The sequence below is a fragment of the Pelophylax lessonae genome, assembly GCF_965119305.1.
Source record: "Pelophylax lessonae genome assembly, chromosome: 4".
Classification (NCBI taxonomy): domain Eukaryota; kingdom Metazoa; phylum Chordata; class Amphibia; order Anura; family Ranidae; genus Pelophylax; species Pelophylax lessonae.
The window spans coordinates 497,472,262-497,493,677 of NC_138771.1; the positions used below are offsets into that span (position 1 = coordinate 497,472,262).

The 21,416-nt window shown below is 42.5% G+C and overlaps 1 protein-coding gene across 13 annotated transcripts in view; it reads right to left on the reverse strand.

Moving 5' to 3' along the window:
• ERC1 (ELKS/RAB6-interacting/CAST family member 1) overlaps positions 1–21,416 on the reverse strand; it is a 468,899-nt gene that overhangs the window by 305,509 nt on the left and 141,974 nt on the right. For all 13 annotated transcript variants that reach the window (XM_082255729.1, XM_082255727.1, XM_082255726.1 and 10 more), the window contains exons 3-4: positions 13,473–13,889; positions 707–781 (exon numbers count right to left, since the gene is read on the reverse strand). In XM_082255729.1, coding sequence (XP_082111855.1) covers positions 707–781; positions 13,473–13,889 — 492 coding nt within the window. The remainder of the gene's footprint in view (positions 1–706; positions 782–13,472; positions 13,890–21,416) is intronic.

Consider the following 21,416-nt stretch of genomic DNA (forward strand, 5'->3'; position numbering starts at 1 on the left):
CACAGGTTGAGCACACCTGCCTTAATGCATTCCTTGCATTAAGGTAAAAAAATGTTTTATAGTCTGTCCTCCCCCTTCCCTGTGTGAAGGGGGAGAGAGGGGAGAAGAGATCCAGCGCTGTGGACGGCTGCATCTCTTCTCCCCTCTCTTCCTCTTCACACAGGAACTCAAACAGCAATTAAATGTAGAGAGGAGAACGAGGGGGGCGGAGCTAAGCCCCACTATATGTCTATGGAATTTGGCTTCAAAGACACAGAGCTCAGGAGCATGCAGACACCATGCATCCCCATAGCAAACGGCTTGCTACAGGGACACACAAAGAAGAGAAGGAGCCCAGATTGCAGGCAGGGAACGTGAGAAGAGGAGGATCGGGGCCGCTCTGTGCAATGATATTGAGTGAGTATAACATGCTTGTTATATTAATTTATAGAGAATTCATCTTTAGTAACACTTTAAGCTCAATTGATTTTGGGAAAACTAGTCAATATAGAAGTCAAGTTGAAGGGTGGAGTTTGCCTTTAACATTCTATTTTAATGCAGATTCACTGTCTGGCCTTCTATCTGGCTTTCCAAATCTCAACTTCCGTGATTTAATATTAAAAAGGGGAGTAACCCCAATCTCGCAGAACTACATACGGCATATGTATAAATGGATACCATTCACGCACACGACTATCAGCAATTAAGAGACTTCTAATAATCATACCTTCATTTCAATAACGGTCTGCAGTGCTTTCGTCTTGGCGGAATCTGGGGCGTTTTCGAAGCGCCGATGGATTTCCTGCAGGCAGAAAGAAAACATCACAGGTAAGATATAATTCTGGCCATAGGTGGCGGATAGAGGAGCTACTCACTCAATCGCAAGCAGAAGGAGGTGCTGCTAGCTACCTGACCCCATTATTAGCAGCGCTAAGCACAGCCAGGCTCTCGCATATAAGGTGACGTGATGTGATAAAAAAAATCCCTAGAGTGACAACAGGATGGTTGCCAAGCGAGGAAGCTTGGAGCTGGACGGGACTGCTATTTCCCCAGGGAGGTTGGAAGAGGTGACAAGGAAGGGATAGTGCCTTTAACCCCTTCAGATCCAGAGTGAAGCACACAGCCTGTTAGCAGTACATTGCAGAATATGTGTAAACTTCTATAGGAAGTGGCTGTTACTGGGAATAGAGACCTTCCACAAAAAAAAAAAATGGAAACAGTGATATTTTAGAGGTCTGACCCTTTTCTCAAAGAGATAATGAGTCTCTAACCGGGGAGCCAAGAATAAAACAATCATCTGATAATGAAATGACATGCTACTCACATTTTTTTTTCTTTTGGTAAAATGAAAACCAAGAACAAAAATTTAATGTTTTGAAGTTTTCACTCCTTAGATACGATCGCTATATTTTCTTTTTCAGGCTATTTTATTATTTATTTGCACGTCATGCCAGTAACACACATCTTCTCATAGGATGACAATGCTCACTTACAATACTGTGAGTCAGGACTAAAGCACAGGCAACCCCTTCCTTTTCTCGCATAATATAGGGGGAGAGGTTCTACAGTCAGAGATTGCTAAGAACAATTGCTAAAAGAGATCGCTAATCATGTTGATGGACCATCACCATAATTAAGTTTTGGGAGCAGAGTGAAATGCATTGGGGGCATGGTCTGGCAGGAGCCCTGGCTGAGGTGGTCTTTTCCACTACATCACACGCATTGATGTGCGGCATCAGGGATTCCTTCTCTTCGGTGGTCATAGTAGTTGGGACGAGCTCCACTCCCTCGCCAGCACTCCTGCAGCAGCGGACACATATACTATCTACATTTCCCCTCACTACACAAGCCTGAGCGGCACATTTATCTTCCCTGGGTCACATTAAAATCCTTGCTGGTCAATTCTCTTGATATAGGGACCTCACGTGCGGCCCCTGACATTACCAAAGGGCCGCCAATAATCAGTAAATGTAATGCTACAGAAAGCTATAAGAGGCTGCAGACTTACAACAGGAGTATGTCAGCAACTGTGAGTAAGCTACAAGAGATGGTCACAGACTGGAGTAAGGCTTCAGGCGACATAGTCTGTTAACATATAGTTAGGTCAACACATTTGGACACAGGCACAATTTTAAGTTTTTTCAGTCATTTACCAAAATATATTCCAGCTTTAGTTCTACAATGGATATTGGCTGAAAGTGCCAACGCTCAGGTGTAATTTGAGGGTATATAATATACATCCAAATTGGAGGAAGGGTTTAGGAATTACAGCTCTTTAGATTAGCCAGCTCCACTTTTCAAGGAACCAAAAGTAATTGGACAATTGAATCTAAAGTGGTTTCATGGCCAGGTGTGGGCTACTGCTTCACTATTTCTTCATCAATTAAGCAGGTAAAAGGTCTGGAATTGATCCAAGTGTGGTATTTGCATTTGGAATCTATTGCTGTGAACCTACATCATGCGTTCAAAGGAGCTGTCCATGCAAGTGAAAAAGGCCATTGTAAGGCTTCACAAAAGAAACAAATTCATCAGAGATAGTACCAACATTAGTGGCCAAATCAACAGTTTGGTACATTCTGAGGAAAGAACACACTGGTGAGCTCAGCACCATAAAAAGGCCTGGATGTCCACGGAGGACAACAGTGGTGGATGATCGCAGAATTCTCTCAACGGTAAACAAAAACCCATTCACAACATCCAGACAAGTGAAGGACACTTTCCAGGAGGTGGGCGTATCATTGTCAAAGTCTACAATCAAGAGAAGACTTCACAAGAGCAAATACAGAGGGTTCACCACAAGGCGCCATTAATAAGCCTGAAGAATAGAAAAGTCAAATTAGACTTTGCCAAAAAACATCTAAAAAAAGACAGACCAGTTCTATAAAAGCACCAGAATGACAGGAAGAAAAAAAAAAAAAAAAACAAAAGTGTGTAGAAGGCTTGGAACAGCTCATGATCCAAAGCACACAACATCATCTGTAAAACATGGTGGAGGCAGTGTGATGGCATTGGCATGCATGGCTTCTAGTGGCACTGGGTCATTGGTGATTATTGATGATGTGATAAAAGACAGAAGCAGCAAGATTAATTCTGCAGTGTTTAGAGATATTCTGTTAGCCCAGATTCAGCCAAATGCAGCAAAGTTGATTGGATGGCACGTCACAGTACAGATAGACAATGATCCAAAACACACTGCAATAGAAACCTAGGAGCTTTTGAAGGAAAGAAGTGGAATATTCTGCAATAACCGAGTCAATCACCTGATCTCAACCCGATTGAGCATGCATTTCACTTGAAGTGAAAACTAAAGGCAGAAAGACCCACAAACAAAGAACAACTGAAGACAGCTGCATTTAGAGCCTGGCAAAGCATCAGAAAGGAGGAAAACAAGTCCTTGGTAATGTCCATGGGTTCCAAACTTCAGGCAGTCATTGCCAGTAAAGGATTCTCAACAAAATATTAAAAATGAACATTTTATTTATAATTATATTCAGTTATATAATTACATTTAAGGCCCTGAAAATGCGGGGACTGTGTATAAAAATGGTTGCAGTGCCTAAATTTTGTACTTGATATTCATGTTCAACCCCTTGAATTAAAGCTGAAAGTCTGCACTTCAAATTCATTTGGATAGTTTCTTTAAATTTCATTCTGGTGGCATACAGGGCCAAAAGTATGAAAACTGAGCCTGTGTCCAAATATGTTTGGAACTGAATGTATTTAATGAGACTGCTAGAAATCACTGCTATTAAAGGGCAATGGGAAACACTGGCTATGCAAAAAGTACCAAATGGCTGCATCCAGAAACCAGGCTGCACCAGGGCATTAAATGTTGAAAAATTAAATATAAATTGATAATTCTGTAAAATATAAAAGAAAAAAATATATATAAATGCCACCATGATCACAAATTAAAAGTAATTGTGCAAGCATATAATCTGCTCTGTTGTCTCACTCAATCACAGGGTGTCCCATAGACTTATTAAAAATATTGTGGCACATGTCTACAGACAAATACAACAAAATATTGGATACAACAGAAGTCTTCTGGTCAGATTGTTTTTTGGCCCTGTGGCAAGGCGAGCCTGTGCCACTGTTTAATATAGTGGTCTAAGCCAGATGTTATAGGAAGCAGGCACACTAATGATGCAGGTGTGTGCTGCATTCATCTTAGAGCCAGAGTTAGCGCTCAGGGCCCCACCTTCCTGAGGGGCTCAGTGTGTGAAGGGAGCAGTGAGAGGTGCACGTTGCATTGTACTGTCCAGGTCAGGACAGACAAAAGGCCCGAGACTGTGAAGGATGTAGCAGCTGGGAACTGCAGGATAAGAAGCCAAGCTGACATAGGTACGGCTTTTTGTGCCAAAACACTTGGACTGTGTGTTTGATGGTCAGGAGGACCGAGGCACAAGGTCTGAGCTGCAGGACTGATAAAGAGCTGGGAGACTGAATTGTAAGTTTTGTTGCATTGATGGTGAGAACCCCCTGCATGGGAAAATATAAAAGTATGAACTTTTTGCTTTGTTTTAAATAAAAGGGAGCGGAAAAAGGCCTGAAATGTACTTGTGGCGTGGATTAAATTCACTGTTTGGCACTACTAATGAGCTACAAAACCCCCAACTTCTCATAGCCCTCTTTTATTGCACTGCATTAAAATTGTATCCAACATACGCTAAGTTTGACATGTTTTACTTTTTTTACCTGCAGACACGAGAAATATGGACATGTGGACACGTAGGGCCAGCCCCGTCCACTGGGGCTATGTCGCGGCCAACCTACACAGAGCTGAGGTGACCACTGGATCTAGAGTATCCAGCCCATCGCCCAGTCCGGCAGTTGATTGAGGATCTCACCAGAAAAATCAGGAGGAAAAAATGTCCTATCTAAAAATTTTGCCATGACCAAAGATCAAGGAACTAGGCCCTCACTCCTGACTAGGCAGAAAAATACTTGTGGGACAATAGCAAGAAGAGGGAGTATACCATACCCCCTGGGACTGCCCATGGGTGTAGCCAGAAGTTTTTTCTGCCTAGTGTCCTACTGCTGTAGGGGGCAGCATAACCCAATAGTCAATAATGACAGGAGCTGTCTCCGTCAATGAACTAAAGAGAAACATACCAATTAAAAAAAACACATATTGTGTTTTTAGTGCATTTTCCATGCATTACAATTGACTAAAATGTTACAAAAAAAAAAAAACAAAGCCTTGCCTAGCTGGAAGGGTAATACCTAGGAGGGGATTTCCCTTTTTTTCGCCAGTGTCCAAACACCTGAAAGTGTCAGCATAACCCAATCGTAATGAATATGAAAATACCCTGTGTCCTGATATGCATGATAAAATAACTTTGTTTTTACATTTAAGAGTACAGTAGGAAACAGATGTCCTTTTTCTTTTTTCCCTCTGTCCCATTGAGATTTATCTTCATGTCCTATTTGGTAGGCAAAACAGGGAATGGTGACACAGACAGCAATAACTTGAGACAGCAGCCTGGAACGCTTTGCAGCTAAAGTTGGCAACTGCAGAGGTCTGAACACTTAGCGAACATGAGAATAGAAAACCAGGTGGTGGCCTTGCAAATCTGCGAAAAGATGCCTGATGTTAAAGGGTCCAGGAGGCACTTCCCAAACTAGTTAAAAGAGCAGTCCAGCGTTTGAACTAATTTACAAGCTGGCCAAACAAACTTTGTCTTTTCCTAAGCTGTCAGCCCACTGCATGTGTGGTACAACTGTATGCAGCTGCGGCTACATACAGTATACCACACTGTGTCCAGGGTATGAGCTCAGACTTCCCCGGACACAGACGAGTCTCGAGTCTAATTTACAGCAGCGCCGCTCAGCCAATCAAAGCAGTGGTGCTCAGCCAATCACAGCGAGCGATGTATTCTATTATTGAATACAAAGCACCCTCTAATTGGTTGAGTCAGAGAGGAGGGCTGATGATGTCACAACCTGTGACTCAGCCAATTAGAGGAAGCTTTGTACTCATTAATAGAATACATCACTCGTGGCAACCTGTCAAACCAACAACCAATGTTGGCGCGAGAAGCAGAAAATTCCCTATGAGGAAGGACAAAGAGGCAATCTTACTCATTCAGCATAGACCACATCCAAGCAGAGAAGAGAAAAATCCTTGGGACGTTTAGGATCCAGGAAAAATGGCTGGCAGGACAATGTCCTGACTGAAGTGAAAAGAAGAGACCACCTTGGGCAAAAAAGCATTACTGGTATTACTCAACAAGGTTTCCATTTCCAACACCACGTAACGAAAGGTGATTGTGCTAAGGAAATCGACTTTGCTTGTAAGATCAGCCAAGGGAATATACTTAAGAGTCTCGAAAGGACAGCCAACAGGGCCAAGCCAAGACCCCACAGCTTTGCTGGATAGCGTCTTGGGGGGGGGGGGGAGCTAAGTGAGCAACCCCCTATGCAAAGGGAGCACCAGGGAGTGAGAGGCCAGCGCTGCCAAAAGCGAATAGTGATGGCCAAAATTTGTACCTTGATGGTGCTTAATACCAAACACCTATCACACTCCGACTTAAGGCTAGGACATGTCCCATGGAATATAATCTAAGATAGAACTTCCTCTGAATGCTCTTTACCTCGATACTGTAGAGCAGCTGAGGTAGAAGGAATCATTCTCCTGTGTTTAGTGGCTAACTGAGGAAGGAAGTCTGGCAGTTTTCAACGCACGGCGGTTTGGGCAGGAAAATATCAGATTTGCATGCCGATGTAGGCATTGGCTGTTGCACTGTAGACTGCACCATTGTTGGGAGTCCCCAGAGCAGGGGGTCCCTTTCATTCAGGCTCCCTGGCCATCAGGGTGCCAAGGCCTCTCTCCCAAGCTCCTATCTCAACAGGATGTCATCTATTGTGAGATTCTTTCAAATAAACAAATTTTCTAAATCCCAGGGCCAGGTTGGAGATCCACCATGCCAAGTAACTCCTCTTTGCTTAAGCAGAAGAAATGGGGGCACCAGAGGGAGCTAAAGAAGCGTCTGAGGAAGGGAGGAACCCTGAGGGGGGATTGCTAAACTTTTTGTCCAAAACAGAGTCCAACAGAACAGTCCGAGTCTGAAGCTGCGTCCCGACAGGATCAAGGCAGTGACCCGATAGTTGAGAACCACTGCTCAACAGACAGTGAAGGAAATTACCTGATCCAGCTATCCCTGGATCAGGTAATTAGCTATAGCTCCAATCTCTGTTCCTATTGAATAACCAAGTGACCCTTGGCACAATCTGTACCTCACTTTGCCAAAAGTACTGTGTATATATACACCTTATAACTGCCACCAACATTGAGGTGTTATGACATCCAGATTAGGTATATTATAAAATGGCAGTACAACAATGTGATAATCACAATTTTAAAAAACATAAACCAAACTTTATGCACAAAATCACCACTATTGAATAGCACTATAAAACAAATTATTATTTAAAAAAAAAAACCCTTGAGGAAGTCATGTGACATCACGAAATGCATTGCAAGAGTCTGTGACATTCTCGCACAAATCCGGAAGTGGACAGTTTGCGGCTTAGGTGAGATGCTGCGGTCAGCTTTTAAGGAGGCAATATAAATAGTTTTTAAAATGCACCATCTGATGTGAGTGTATTTTTATTCTTTTAATAAAGTAGGTTTAAAGTGAGATCGAAAGCATGATGATGGATTTTTCTTTCTTTAAGCTAAGGAGCTTATTATCTGGCAAGGGTGTAACTGTTTCCACTATACCTGGCTGGAGGATCCTTAAGAGCCGGTTCACACTGAGGCGACACGGCTCCTTACTACATCAGGGGCAACTTGTGCATTACATTGCACCACGACTTCGGAGCGACTTGCAGGGACTCCACATAATGGAAGTCTATGCAAGTCGCTCCGAGGTCGCCCCGAAATAGTACAGGACTCTTTTTCTAAGTCGGAGCGACTTGTGTCGCTCCTATTAGAATTGTTCCTGTAGCGGTCAATGGACCGCGAGGGAGCGCAACTTGTCAGGCTGACAAGTCGCCTGACAAGTCGTGCTAATGTGAACCGGCTCTAAAGAGAGAGCTATTGGTAAATTCTGAGGTATCCTATGGAGGTGTTTGTAGCCACTTAAAGGGAAAGGCGCATTTTGACCTATTTATATATTTAGGTCTACATTTCCAGGTGAAAGATGGTGGATCAGTACACGGGAGCACTGAGTATTAAAACCACAAGGACATATGTGAATTGTTAGTGATAAAGTGAAGGAATAAGGACTATTAACAATTGTGTGGTGGTCAGTGTTAATTTTGGCAGCAAATTTCAATTTAGTTTTAGTCTTAGTCTTAGGACTAAAATGGCATTTTAGTTTTAGTCCTATTTTAGTCTTCTGCAAGTGTTTTAGTTTTAGTCGTATTTAGTCGACTAAAACTCCAGTATATTTTAGTCGACTAAATCGCCCTACATTTTAGTCGACTAAAACTCATTTTAGTCATCTATAATCAAATGGGTGTAGTTCAATTGTAATTTGTAATGCATTATTTAAGCATTTCTCTACAATTTCCAAACTCATTATATACTACTGCTGGCCCGGGAGTGAAAAATCGAATATGTTATTATTTATGCTTTGAGCATGCACCAGTGTTAATTTTTGGCAGCAAATTTCGATTTAGTTTTAGTTATAGTCTTTTGACTAAAATGCCATTTTAGTTTTAGTCGTATTTTAGTCATCTGAATTGTGTTAGTCGACGAAAACGTTTTAGTCGACGAAATTAACACTGGTGGTGGTTGCACAGAATCACTTCAAAAACAATCAAAAAACAATTGAATTGAATAATAAATTTATTATAATTCGATTTATAGTGGTGATTTTGTGAATAATATTGTTTTTTTTTTTTTTTTTCTAATTGTGATGATTACATTGTTGAGCTGCACTTTTATAATTAAAGTGATCTCTGTTCTTACACCCCTACATACAATAGATTGCTTCTTTATTCGGACCTCAGTTTGTACAATCTAAAAAAGGATGACCAACACTCAAATGTCCAATCTAAAACTGGCCAGACAGGGCAATTCTTACCTGGGTCTGGGGGACACCACAGTTGAAATAGGTGCTGTCAGGGCAATAAAGTGACAATTTTTTTTCTTGAGAGAAGGAATCAAGCCTATCAGTCATTAGAAACTGGGAGCAGAAAAAGTCAGCTGATTCCAGCCTCTCCTTCTCCTGGGCCTCCCAGCCTGCCCTGTACATTCTATTTACAGCGATGGAGAAAAGACTATTTATCTGACACCCGCAGTAGTCATGGTAACCGTCGCTGTGGAAACAGGAAATTAGCCGTCTGTTTAATGCATCCCAGGTGCCCTTAGCTGGGGAGATGGGTGCATGTTAACCTCTGCACCACCAGGGCTGTCGCCAAGTGCTTAGGTATCATCATTGTCCTACCAACGTCTGCACAACTTTATTTAACTCTAACTTTTCTTGTTCTTTCTGACTCTCTGATGTGGCAGCCCAAACTGATACCCACTTCTGAGTACATCACCAATTTGCAATGTCCCCCATAGCACCTCCTGTAGGTGAAATCTGGTACTTTATAGTAATAATTCAGATATTAGTATTTAAAATTGAACTTCAGTCTTGCACAATTGTACAGACTCCTCTCCAGTACCGAAATTACTTATTCTGATTAAACATCACACTATGAGCTTCTCAGTAAGTGCATTAGAAGCTGTAGCATTTTAGAGCACACCTTGTTTCCTGGCTGTACAATGTCCAGATTCATCCAGCCCTTTCCTCTCCAGCCTAACTGTTCCACCCCTGTCATTCTTTGGATTTCAGTTCAGTTATTCATGAAAGCTCAGGATCACATGTTGGCATTACCTAAGGTGGTCCCCATGCAGACTTCGTCTGCTTAGGAACCCCCATTCTTCTAGACTGACATTCACAAATCAAGGCATATACTGTAGATATTTGTATAACTCCTCCTAAGCACCCATACACTGCTTGCACTAGGGTAGACTTGAGAGCATTATTGAGACAGGGGTGCTGTGAGGTTTCCGAAAGCTATGTACAGCACCCATCCAGGCCCTCCCACCTGCCATGGCCTCCCTGCATTGAGAGACCCAGTGTCACTCTGCATAAAATAAGGTATAAAATGAAAACAGAGAGCTTTTACTTAAAAGAGATGTATAGTAGTTTTTTTTGTTTAGATTTATACTTACCTAGGTGGATGCAGCATCGGTCCCCCGGCGCCTCTAACACTGAGAAATGAGTGAACGAACACCGGCGATTGCTCAGTTCTCCCAGCTCTGTGAGCAGAGAGCTGCTGACTGTCAGTCACTGGCTTTCGGCTCTGTCCCCTCCTCACTCACTGGAGCGCTGGGCTGTGGAGCGGCCGGCTCAGCCTCTCCGCAGCTTGCGGAGAGGCTGAGCCGGGTGCCGATCCAGGCATTTGGATGGATCCCGACTCCATGGTCGTGATGACGCCCAAGCCTGGACCAGCTTTGTGACGTCAGAGAGCGGATTTCAGCCCACTCTCTCTCTGCTGAAAACTGGTCACAGGAGTACAAAACGAACTGCACTACTGTGAACCACAGTAGAAGTACAGCCAAATGAGCTTTGGCTGTATTTCTCCTTTAATAATTTAATTACCATGTTGATGAAGGGGGGACGAGGGAGGGACGAACCAGGAAAGAAAAATATTCAGCACATTAATCGTCAGCTTTAAAACCCTGTCAGGTTTTTTTTTTTTTTTTTGTGGTCTGTCATATTGGAGAGATTTCTCTTCACTTCCTGTCCCAGAGACACAATAGTACATGAGAGGAAATCTCGCCCTCAAGAGCTCTTCAAAGGATTACTAAGGCAGGGTACTACGGTGTTTTCAGGAACTTATGTGCAACAATCTGTCAGCCGTTGCCGCCAGCTGTATCCTGCCTGTATTGCATACAGAAGCATAAAGACCCAGTGAGGATGCAGTAAATACAAAGGGAGGGCAATAACTAGGCAAAATGGCACTGTCCCAACAGGCCTAAACAACAACAGGGGTAAAAAATCCAACTTCAGAGTGCTACTGCAAGAACCTTACAGGCAAAAACTGCATCCACAGAAGAATGGATGTCCATCTGGTAAAACTTATACTGCTAATGAACAGAAGAAAAGACCAAGGCCTTACAAAGTTGTACTACAGGGGCTTGGTGCCAAAAAGCCCAAAAATCTCCTACAGATCTGATGAAGTGAGCAAACAAGAGCGCAGGGGAAGGTTTTTGTTTAAAGTACAACAAAAGGCAAAACTTTTCTTCTTCTTTTTGGATAGAATGGAGATGGATTAGAACACTGTTAGAAGTTTATTCCTGTCTGTGCCACCCTCTACATTTATCCGGTTTACAATTATCAACAAAAGTGCAAGTGGATCTAAAGCCAAAAAAGGTTTTTTTTTTTTTACCCTAATGCATTACCTGCATTAAGGTAATAAACCTTTCAATAGTGGTTTCCCTCACCCTAAATACTTACCTGAATGCTGCATTGATCCAGCACGGTGTCAGTCTGCAGCAGTGCTGGTTCTCTTTCTCTCCTGTCACAGGCTCCTGCAAATCAAATCCTGTGAGCTGAGGGCGGGGACATCATGTGTATTGGGAGAGAGTTTGCACATGTTCCAACACAGAAAGCGGTTACCTATGGTGGCGCATGGAGTAGAGGAGGAGCCAGATTGCCGGGGGAGGACCCAAAAGAGGAGGTTCAGGGCCGCTCTGTGCAATACCATTGTTTGGTACAGTATTTTAAATTTAAAAAAAACTAAGCTTTACCACAGCTCGAAAGTAAAAGAAAGTTCCAAATTTTGGGCTGTCAACAAAACAGTAATAGAGGGTGACCTGGGGGACGGGGGTGGAAATGGAGTCCCTTAATTTGCAGGGATTTCCTCTCACTTCCTGTTTCCTTTGGGGGCTTAGGAACAGTGTACAAGGATAGCGGAACAATTCTCCATGTCCAAGCTGTGGTGGCTGAGATAATGCACCTGACAGTTGTTCACTCCTGGGCTGTGGATCTCAGAAATTGCTGGACAGAATCTGGTTTGATTCCTTCAAGGCAGCCAGGCTCCTCATGCCACTTTGATAGCTGATATAAGCCACTATGGCAGCATTGTTTGACCGCACACAAATTTGGTGTCCCTTCAGAAGGGAGGTCCATGGCTGCAGGGATAACATGACTGCTCCGAGCATCAGAATGTTGATATGGAGTTTGGTTTGCTCTCTTGATCAAGTTCCCTAAACTGTTTTAGGCCTAAAACTCCCATGGCGAAACTCACTGTGGGATATCTCTTGGATCTTAGTTGTTGAGCATGAGCTCTTAGAGCACATGTGTCAAACACAAGGCCCGTGGGCCGAATCTGGCCCTCCAGGTCATTTCATGTGGCCCCCGCACCTCTCCTGCAGCTGCAGGAGAGCTCCAGCCCTCCTCTGGTCCTCCTTCAGACCCTGTACTTTCTGCTTTCCAGCAATGCCTCCAGCTTCTTCCCAGCAGCATTACAAGGTAAGGGGGGTGCACTGTGATGGAAGGGAGGGTGGGGGACTCAACTTCTGATGGTGGGGAGGCTCTTGAAATCTTATGTAAGGGTAAGGTTCTGGAACACACAAAAGTGGACAGGAACACACAAAATCCCCCCCCCCTAAAAAAAAACAGAGGTGGGAATTTTACCAGGGCTCCACCAATAACTAATTATAACTTTTGGGTCCATTTATCTTTAGGGATACTAATCTAATTACCTAATATGTAGATCGCACTACAGGTAGAATTTACTCTAGCAATATAGCTGATAAGAGAACATACATTTAATTGTGGGCGCTCAGGGGAGGCTCAGAATATATAATGGGGATTGGCACAGCTTATATAGGAGAGTGAATTTTATTTTAAAATCACATATTTATTCTAAAGTAAGTGTAAATTTACTGAATAAAGTGGCACTATCTGTTAAAAACCATCTCTCCTGAAAACCTTACTAACATTCACAATGCTTCCTCGCTACTCTTTCCTCGGCACAAAATACCTGGTGTCTGGATGTTGAAGGAGTGGTGATGTCATATACCACTTCAGGTGAAAGTGCTAAAGTAAAGAGATTGGCTGCTAGGCCCAAGCATTGCATCATGGGAGGAAATTACACACTCCCCCATACTAGGTTTTCTGTGGTGGCAGCCACAAAAGTAAAAGTGCTGGGGTATGGCCTCATAGCTGTCTGTGACAGGATCTCCATTAACCAAAAAAGATTTAATATTATTTATTACCCTAAATAATGTACCTTGGTGTTAAAGTACCATGCAATATTATTTTCTTCCTGTAAAAAGACAGAATTCTGCTTCCTTGTAGTGCCCGGTCATGTCTATTCTACCTAAATGGTCCCGGATGCACCCCCAAATTCACAGAAACAATGTGACAGATTGCTTTGTCATATGATGTAAGGGGGAAAATGTATCCTATTACAGGGAACGTAAATACAAGCAGCTATGGTTAAGTGTATTAAAAACAGTAGTAATTGAGCTACACTGTCACCTCTCTCAGCATGTTGGTCTCCTTCTCCTTCTGATCAAGTATGCTTTCTAGGTGGTGGACATGCATCTCAGCCTCAGCCAGCCTCCTGGTCCTTTCGTGGTCCTCATCCATCACCTTTGAGGAGATCCCTTTGCTCTGCAGCATCTCAAGCAGTTTCTTGATGGATTCATCTCTGGCATTAAGTGTCTGTTTCTGAGTCTCAATCCTCAGCTCCATCTCCTCCAGCGTCTTTCGCAGCAGAAAAAGCTCCTTGGCCTGGCGGTCATGCTCTGCCTGGAGGATGCGGAAGTTCTCCTCAGTCAGCTCGCCAGTAAACAGTTCCTTGGATCTCCCGCCACTGTCCTGCTGGAAAAGCTGGTTGAGGTCTCGCTGGATGCGCAGCTCATCTTGCATTGCCTGAATCGTCATTTGTAGGTGCTAAAACAACAGAAAGCGTGTGATTAAATAATGAACACAAATCAAAATGTAACTAACAAAAACATCCTGAAAAAGAAAATTGAAAAATCAACATTTTATGTACAATTGATGTTAAATTATTTTGATTTGGATGGAGGAAAAATTGGAATTCCACAGATTATTATTGATGTCTATGTATTTATAGAGCCAATTTCCCCTCAGTTCCTGTCCCAGGGTTACCCTATAACATCCTGACACTTAGAGGGTTACTTATAAAAACTGCAATCTAGTGCAGCACTGCATAGAAACCAATCAGCTTCCAGGTTTTATTGTCAAAACTTAATTGAACATGCTGAAGTTAGAAGTTGATTGACTACAATGCAGATCGCACCAGTTTTAGCAAATCCCCTCCGTAGGGTTTAATGGGACAGGAAGTGAAGGGAAATCTCCCTGTCAATGACACAAAGGCAATAAATACAGAACTGGCCCCACCCCCCTTCCACAGTGTGAACTATGGTTCAAAACATAATTTAATACTCAGTATTTTTAGGCAGGCAGGCAACGTTGCCCTGACCCCCATTACACCCCCCCCCCCCCCTCTCGAACCTGCAAAGAAGGGAGCAGTGTGAAAGAGCTCTATGCGGACTGACAATGGCACTAACTTGGGCTTTAAGTTAGCTATAGATTTTCATGCAAACATTTGTGTGAACATTTTCAGTGCTTTCCATGACTTGATGAATGTCATCTGAAAGCACTTTCAAATTTTGTTTGGTTTCAACATTTTACCTTGGCATTAATGTAATTTCCCAAACAAAAACCACATTCATTGTTGGAAATTGCATCCTGTTTCTTCAAATTTTCTCAAACTATGGCCCTCCAGTTGTTCAGAAACTACAATTCCCATCATGCCTAGTCATGTCTGTGAATGTCAGAGTTTTACAATGCCTCATGGGATGTGTAGTGCCACAACAGCTGGAGGGCCAGAGTTTGAGGATCCCTGAATTAGGGGAATGTTCTTTGTTGGGGATACAGACGTTCTTCTCATTACACATATAACAGGGACTCATCATGTAATTAAAGCTTATGGACTCTCCTGCTTAACACCTAACGCCTGTTTCAGTACCTACAGAGCAAAAGAAATATGAATCTGAACAATTTATAGAAATCCTTTAAGTGTAGAAAAAAAAAAAGGTTTTCCACTCAACCAAAACAGTTTAATTTAAAAAAATTAATTCATTTAGATTGTCCTTTTTTTAATTTTAAACAGAAGTTTTTATATGTACTTGACCTTTTATATGTGTTATGTATAACACACACACACATACTATATATATATATATATATATATATATATATATATATACATATATATATATATATATATATATATATATATATATATATATATACACATACATACATACATACACACACACACACACACTTATTTATTTTATATGTGTTATGTATATGTTCTTTCCCCTTTCACCAACACCTAAAGCAATAGACACTGGTGGGTCACATAAAAGACTAAAGAAAAAAAAGGTATTGAAATTGTGATTGCAAAATTGCAGCAAAATGGGAAGCAGCGGAGAGGCAGCATTCAAACCCTTTCACTGCCACAGCACGTTTTCCATTTTTTTAGCACATGTTTAAAAAAATCATTTTAGGCCTGAGCATTATGTAAAAAACCCAAAACATATTTTCTGAAAGCAGACAATCTGGAGAAAAACGGTGGTAGTTCCAAGGTTTTAGGTCACATATTAGCGCATCGGTTTATTAATCGTTAAATTTCAGTAAAAAATACACTAAAGTTAATATTATTGGAACAAAAACACAATAAAATTACTTGATTTTTGGTAAAATTTGGAAGATGAGGTTGCATGGAGTAAGTGTATACCCAACATGTCAAGCCTTAAAATTGCATGGGTTGCCCCATCAAGTGTGTTTACATTCAGTTGTGGGGAGGGCTCAAAATTCCCTACATTGAAGTAAAAAATGCCCCACCACCTCCCCAAACATTTAACTAACTCCTGTCACCATTCCTGCTCTGTCCCGCCCCAGCAATGCTCCTCTCGCTTCCTTCCTCACAGGAGATACCGAGAGCAAGAGGCCCCGTAGGCTCCTGCTGCTGTCAGTCAAACTCCTGTGGGGAGGGAGCAGAGGCGTGGCTTACCAGCACTGTGTGTGTGTCTATGTCTTCCATCTGACAGTCAGCTTGTCAGATTAACACACACGTGGCAGCCAAAGGGTTCAAGGTGAGGTGTTGCGTGGCATAGCCTAAACTTCTACTTTAAACATACGTAGATATAATAATCAAATTTATTTTTTGCCTTAATAAAAAGTTTTATACATGAGGGACTGCACAGTGTAATACACTCTTTATCTTTTTATCACATAAGCATTTTTCATACAGTGTACAGGCTTTATTTCTTGGCAATCTATGCTGTTTGCACGTGAAAAAAAACAAAAAACAAAGCCTTCAATTGATGGGAACAAAAAAAAAAAAAAGAACAAAAAAAGTATTTAAGGTAAAACTGGTTAGAGCAGTGAAAGTTTAAATGGGTAAACCTAACTCCAGCCTTCCCTTCAGTCTTGCACGATTATAGGTGCTCCACTCCTACTGAAATGGCTTACTTTGATTTCACTGCACACTGTGAGCTTCTTACAATGTGCATTAGAAGCTGTAGTAGTAAATCATAGAACCCATCTCACTTCCTGGCTGGAGAACATCCAGCATCATCTGTGAGGGAAGAACCAGGGAAGGCAATATATAAGCAGACTAAGCTTCAGCTTTAAGACTGCCATCAGGTTTTTATTTGGGGTCTGTGTCCCTATTGGGGAGATTGCCCTTCACTTCCCGTCCTGGAAAAACAACAGAATGAAATCACCTCTAAGACAGTTGTAGTCAGTACATTAAGAGCCCATTCAGACTAGCGCGACTTGTCAGCCTGACAAGTCGCGGTTGGTCGCGGTCCATTGAGTAGTACAGGACCCTTTCTAATAGGAGCGACTTAGAAAAAGGGTCCTGTACTACTTTGGGGCGACCTGGGAGCGACTTGCATAGACTTCCATTATGTGAAGTCCCTGCAAGTCGCGGTGCACAGCGGTGCACGCGACTTCACAGGTCGCCCCCCGAAGTGGGATCGCATCAGTGTGAACCGGCTCTTAAAGAGAAGTATGGGAATTTTTTTTTGTTTGTTTTTTTTTAAATGATACTTACCCCGCCAGCTCAATGACTGGAAAACCAAGCGATCAAACACCATAGATCGCTCGGTTCTCAGAGCTCAATGTGCAGAGAGCTGGTGACTGTCATCGGCTCTATGCTCTGCCCCCTGCTCAATGGAGCACTGGGCTGTGGAGGGGACAGGAGCGGCCGGCTCTGAGCGGCTCTCTGAGAGGCTAAGCCGGGTGCCAGTCCAGGCATGTGGGTGGATCCTGACCATATAGTCGCGATCTTTTCCGAACCTGACTGGCTTTGAGACTTCAGCCTGCTGACTGCTAAAAACGGGTCACAGGAGTGCAGAACCAACTGCACTCCTGTGATCCACAGAAGTACAGCAAAACGGCCTTTGGCTGTACTTCTTTTAATTAAATGGCTTCCAGGGCTAGTTCGTTCTCTCACACTCGACAGCCCTGCAATACATGGAATGCAAGAAGCTGAAACACATTAAATTATTTTCATTACAGAGCTCCATTAATCAGTATCTTTTATATTTGCCAAGCGTTCAACTTTAATAAAAGGCTGCTTGAGATTTTGCCCAGCATTCCGCATATTGAGATTTTGCCCATGCTGCACTAACACATCAGACCTGTTAGCATGAACAACAAATTGCATTTACAGTGTTACCCGCAACTTAGCGACCATCTCCCTGTAATACGGGAGATTGTTTTCCAATGTCAAGACAGTCTAGATTGAAATAACATATTGCCTTGTACTTCAGGGGAAGCAACTGCCTGCAACACAGTTGTTTGTGTCGAGGCAACATCAATTACGTGCCTCAGTGTCCTCTATTATTTGGTCAGATCTAAAACTATAAATTTTGGGTTTCCACTTCAGCGGCAGTCCAGACTCCAGGACAATGTGAGCACCCCAGAACATTGTTTGCAGGGCGGGGTGGGTGGAGAAGAAAACGTGACGGCGGCACTGAACACAGTTAGATACGGACAGAATACACAATGAGCTGTCGGAGGCAGACAGTAAAAGGTTCATATGGGGTGAAAAGCGAAAGATGCTGCAGGTTTTAATGATCAGAGCGAGGACTGTTTTGTTTTGGTCACTGGGGACAAAAATAAGGGGATTGTCAGCATCAATATTACATTTTACATATTACAAATTAGCTGCTACTTCATAGAACTCGCAGAGGTGCCAATGGTAAACTTTTGTGATAAAAGGCAAAATCTGTCAATGTATGGTCAGTTTAATGCACTAAAATTTGCAACAGGTTTACCGTACTTTCCATTAACTAGAGTTCAACAAAATCCACTGCAGCCACAATCCAGAGAGCAGTTCACATGTTCAGTAAAAAGTCTGTTTTGTCTTTTGTACAAATGTTCATAGGAATGGTCGTTCAAAAATGTACTAGACTCTAGTAACTAGAGTATGGCCAGCTTAAAGAGTGGGTTCATCGTTACAGAAAAAATGAGAAGGTTAAACACTGGACACCCTACCCACCCCCTCACAATCCCCTCTGCACTTACCGCTGGGGTTGCTGAGCTGTCAGCACCCCTGCAGCCGGACCAGGGGCCCAGATTGTGAAATCCCTGTTCTCCCTCAGCACTTCCAAAACAGACCAGATCGACTCTGATTGGCCAGTGGCGTTACAGTGACCAGTGCTCAATGTTCAGAATCGATCTGGTCTGTGCTAAAAGCGCTGGAGGAGAAGGAATTTCAAATCCCCAGACCACCGAAGCAGTTGTGGGGGTGCTAACAGATTGGCAACCCTGGAAGTAAGTACAGCGGGGGAGAGTGTCTGATTTTAATTCATCTTTACATTCTTTCTGTAAAGGTAAACACTTTAAGTTAATGCAGCAAGTTAATGCAGCAGACATCCACACATGGGAACCAAACATTTAGAGGTAAATTGTTGGTACAAAGCAAATGAGCAAATAAATAGGAACTTTGACTTGCCTGTAAATTTCATATCTTGGAGAACAGTACAGGACACAGACTGATTATTTATAGACCTTGGGTTATAGGCTCGTACCTAGAGGTGATTGGACACCGGTAAAGCTTGAAAGTACACGCCTCTTGGACACCTCCCCTACAACCCTTCCCCACTGAGTCCTTCGTTTTGTAGTAAACAATGCATGGTAATCGAAGATGAGAAAGGGGGGTGGCCTGTTTCCTGTATGGCACACCAAGATATGACATTTAAAAGGCAAGTTAAAATACTCTTATCCTAGTTGTACAGTACAGAACACAGGCTGAGTATTCATAGACTCTGGTATGTCCCCAAGCAATGAATGAGAAGGGTGGACAACAACTAGTCAACCAGAACTGTCAACAGACCTAACAACAACAAGGGTCATCAGACTCAATTTCAGAGTGCAGCAGCAAGAACTTTGCTTCCAAAAGATGCATCCACAGAAGACTAAACATCCACCTGGTAGAACTTTGATAATGTATGGACAAAGGACAAGGTGACTGCCTCACAAAAATGGGCTAAAGAGGTCTGGTAACAGAATGTTCTGAAAATTCCCACCAACCTGGGAGTAAGTTCATGAAAGTGCAGATTGAGATTTTCCTTGTACACTCTAGCAATCGGATATCTTGCCCATCAAGTGATGATTGACTTGGAAGCAGGATGCCCCTTGCAAGGTCCCAAGGAAAGGACAAATAGGTAATCGGTCTTCCTGATCAAAGCTGTTGCTTTGAAGCAGGCTCTTTTGGCATTGACTAGGTCCAGGCAGGGAAGAGCAATTTATTTTGGGTGCATTGGAGCAGGCCATTATGATGGGAGGACTGTGTCTTCACTGCGGAGTAAGACTGATACCACCTTAGGAAAAAAAGAATAATCCTGGGATAAAGATCATGTCATTGTGAAGAAGGAAGAACAACTCCTTACAAGAGCTGCCAACTCAGAGACATGTCTAAGGCTGGCCATACATTAAGCAATTTTCTTTCCTTCAGCCATGGGTTGAAGTAATGAAAATCACTTGATTGCCACATCAACACATTTGCTATAGCCGGTGGCAGTAATCATATGGAAAAACACCTTACAGGCTGGGTGTACTGAAGTCGAGCGATCGCTCGACTTCAGTACAACCAATATGCCCATAGATGGATTGAAATTCGTCCCATTCCTGCTGAACCAAACACATTTTAATTTATCTATGGCAGCTTTAGAGATGTGATAGCAACCAAAATGGACAGTCTGCAGGAGGGGTTATCCCTGATGGGTTCAAAAAGTGGATTCTACAGTGCAGAGAACCAAATTCAGATCCTAAGTAAGCACAGGCTGCTGCATGGTGCATGCTTGATGCGAGATACAGCCTAAATATAGGTTTTGACTAAAGAAAGCTTAACCAGAGATTTAAGAAAAACAATGGGAAAAAGGCCAAAACCCGTCCTATGACAGAGCTTAAGGCCAAGTCATGGTCAAGACTTGATTGTAGGAAGACCAGAATGGGAAGCATAGAGTAATCTAGGAGATTAAAATGCCTGTGTTCACACCAGTTATGACAGTAATCTACCTCCTAGTGGCGGAGTTAGGGACAGTTACATCATCTGCCTGCCTCTCCACCTCATCCATTCAGAGAATGTCTTGTATTCATTAGTAAAAATACAAAGCTTCTTTTGAAAGGCTGAAAAGCACTATGCCCAATTTGACTTTGTTCCAGGTTTGGGACAGAAAGTCTACAGTGTCTTGAAAAAGAAGTATTCATAGCCCTTGAAATTTTCCACATTTTGTCATGGTACAGCCAGAAAAGTAAAATGTATTTTATTGGTATTTTATGATAGATCAACACAAAGTGGCACATAATTGTGAAGTGAAGGAAAATGATAAATGCTTTTCAAAATTTTTTACAAATAAATATCTGAAAAGTGTGGCATGCATTTGTATTCAACCCCCTTTACTCTTATACTCCTAAGTAAAATATTGTGGAACAAATTGCCTTCAGAAGTCACCTAATTAGTAAATCCACCTGTGTGTAATTTAATCTCAGTATAAATACAGCTGTTCTGCAAAGCCCTCTGAGGTTTGTTAGAGAACCTTACTGAACAAACCGCATAATGAAGGCCAAGAAACAGATCAGACAGGTCAGGGATATAAGTTATGGAGAACTTAAAAGCAGGGTTCGGTATAAAAAAAATATCCCAAGCTTTGAACATCTCACGGAGCACTGTTGAATCCATCATCCAAAAATAGAAAGAGTATGGCACAACTGCAAAGCTACCAAGACATGGCTGTCTACCTAAACTGACAGGCCGAGCAAGGAGAGCATTAATCAGAGAAGCAGCCAAGAGGCCCATGGTAACTCTGGAGGAGCTGCAGAGATCCACAGCTCAGGTGGAAGAATCTGTTCACAGGACAACTATTAGTT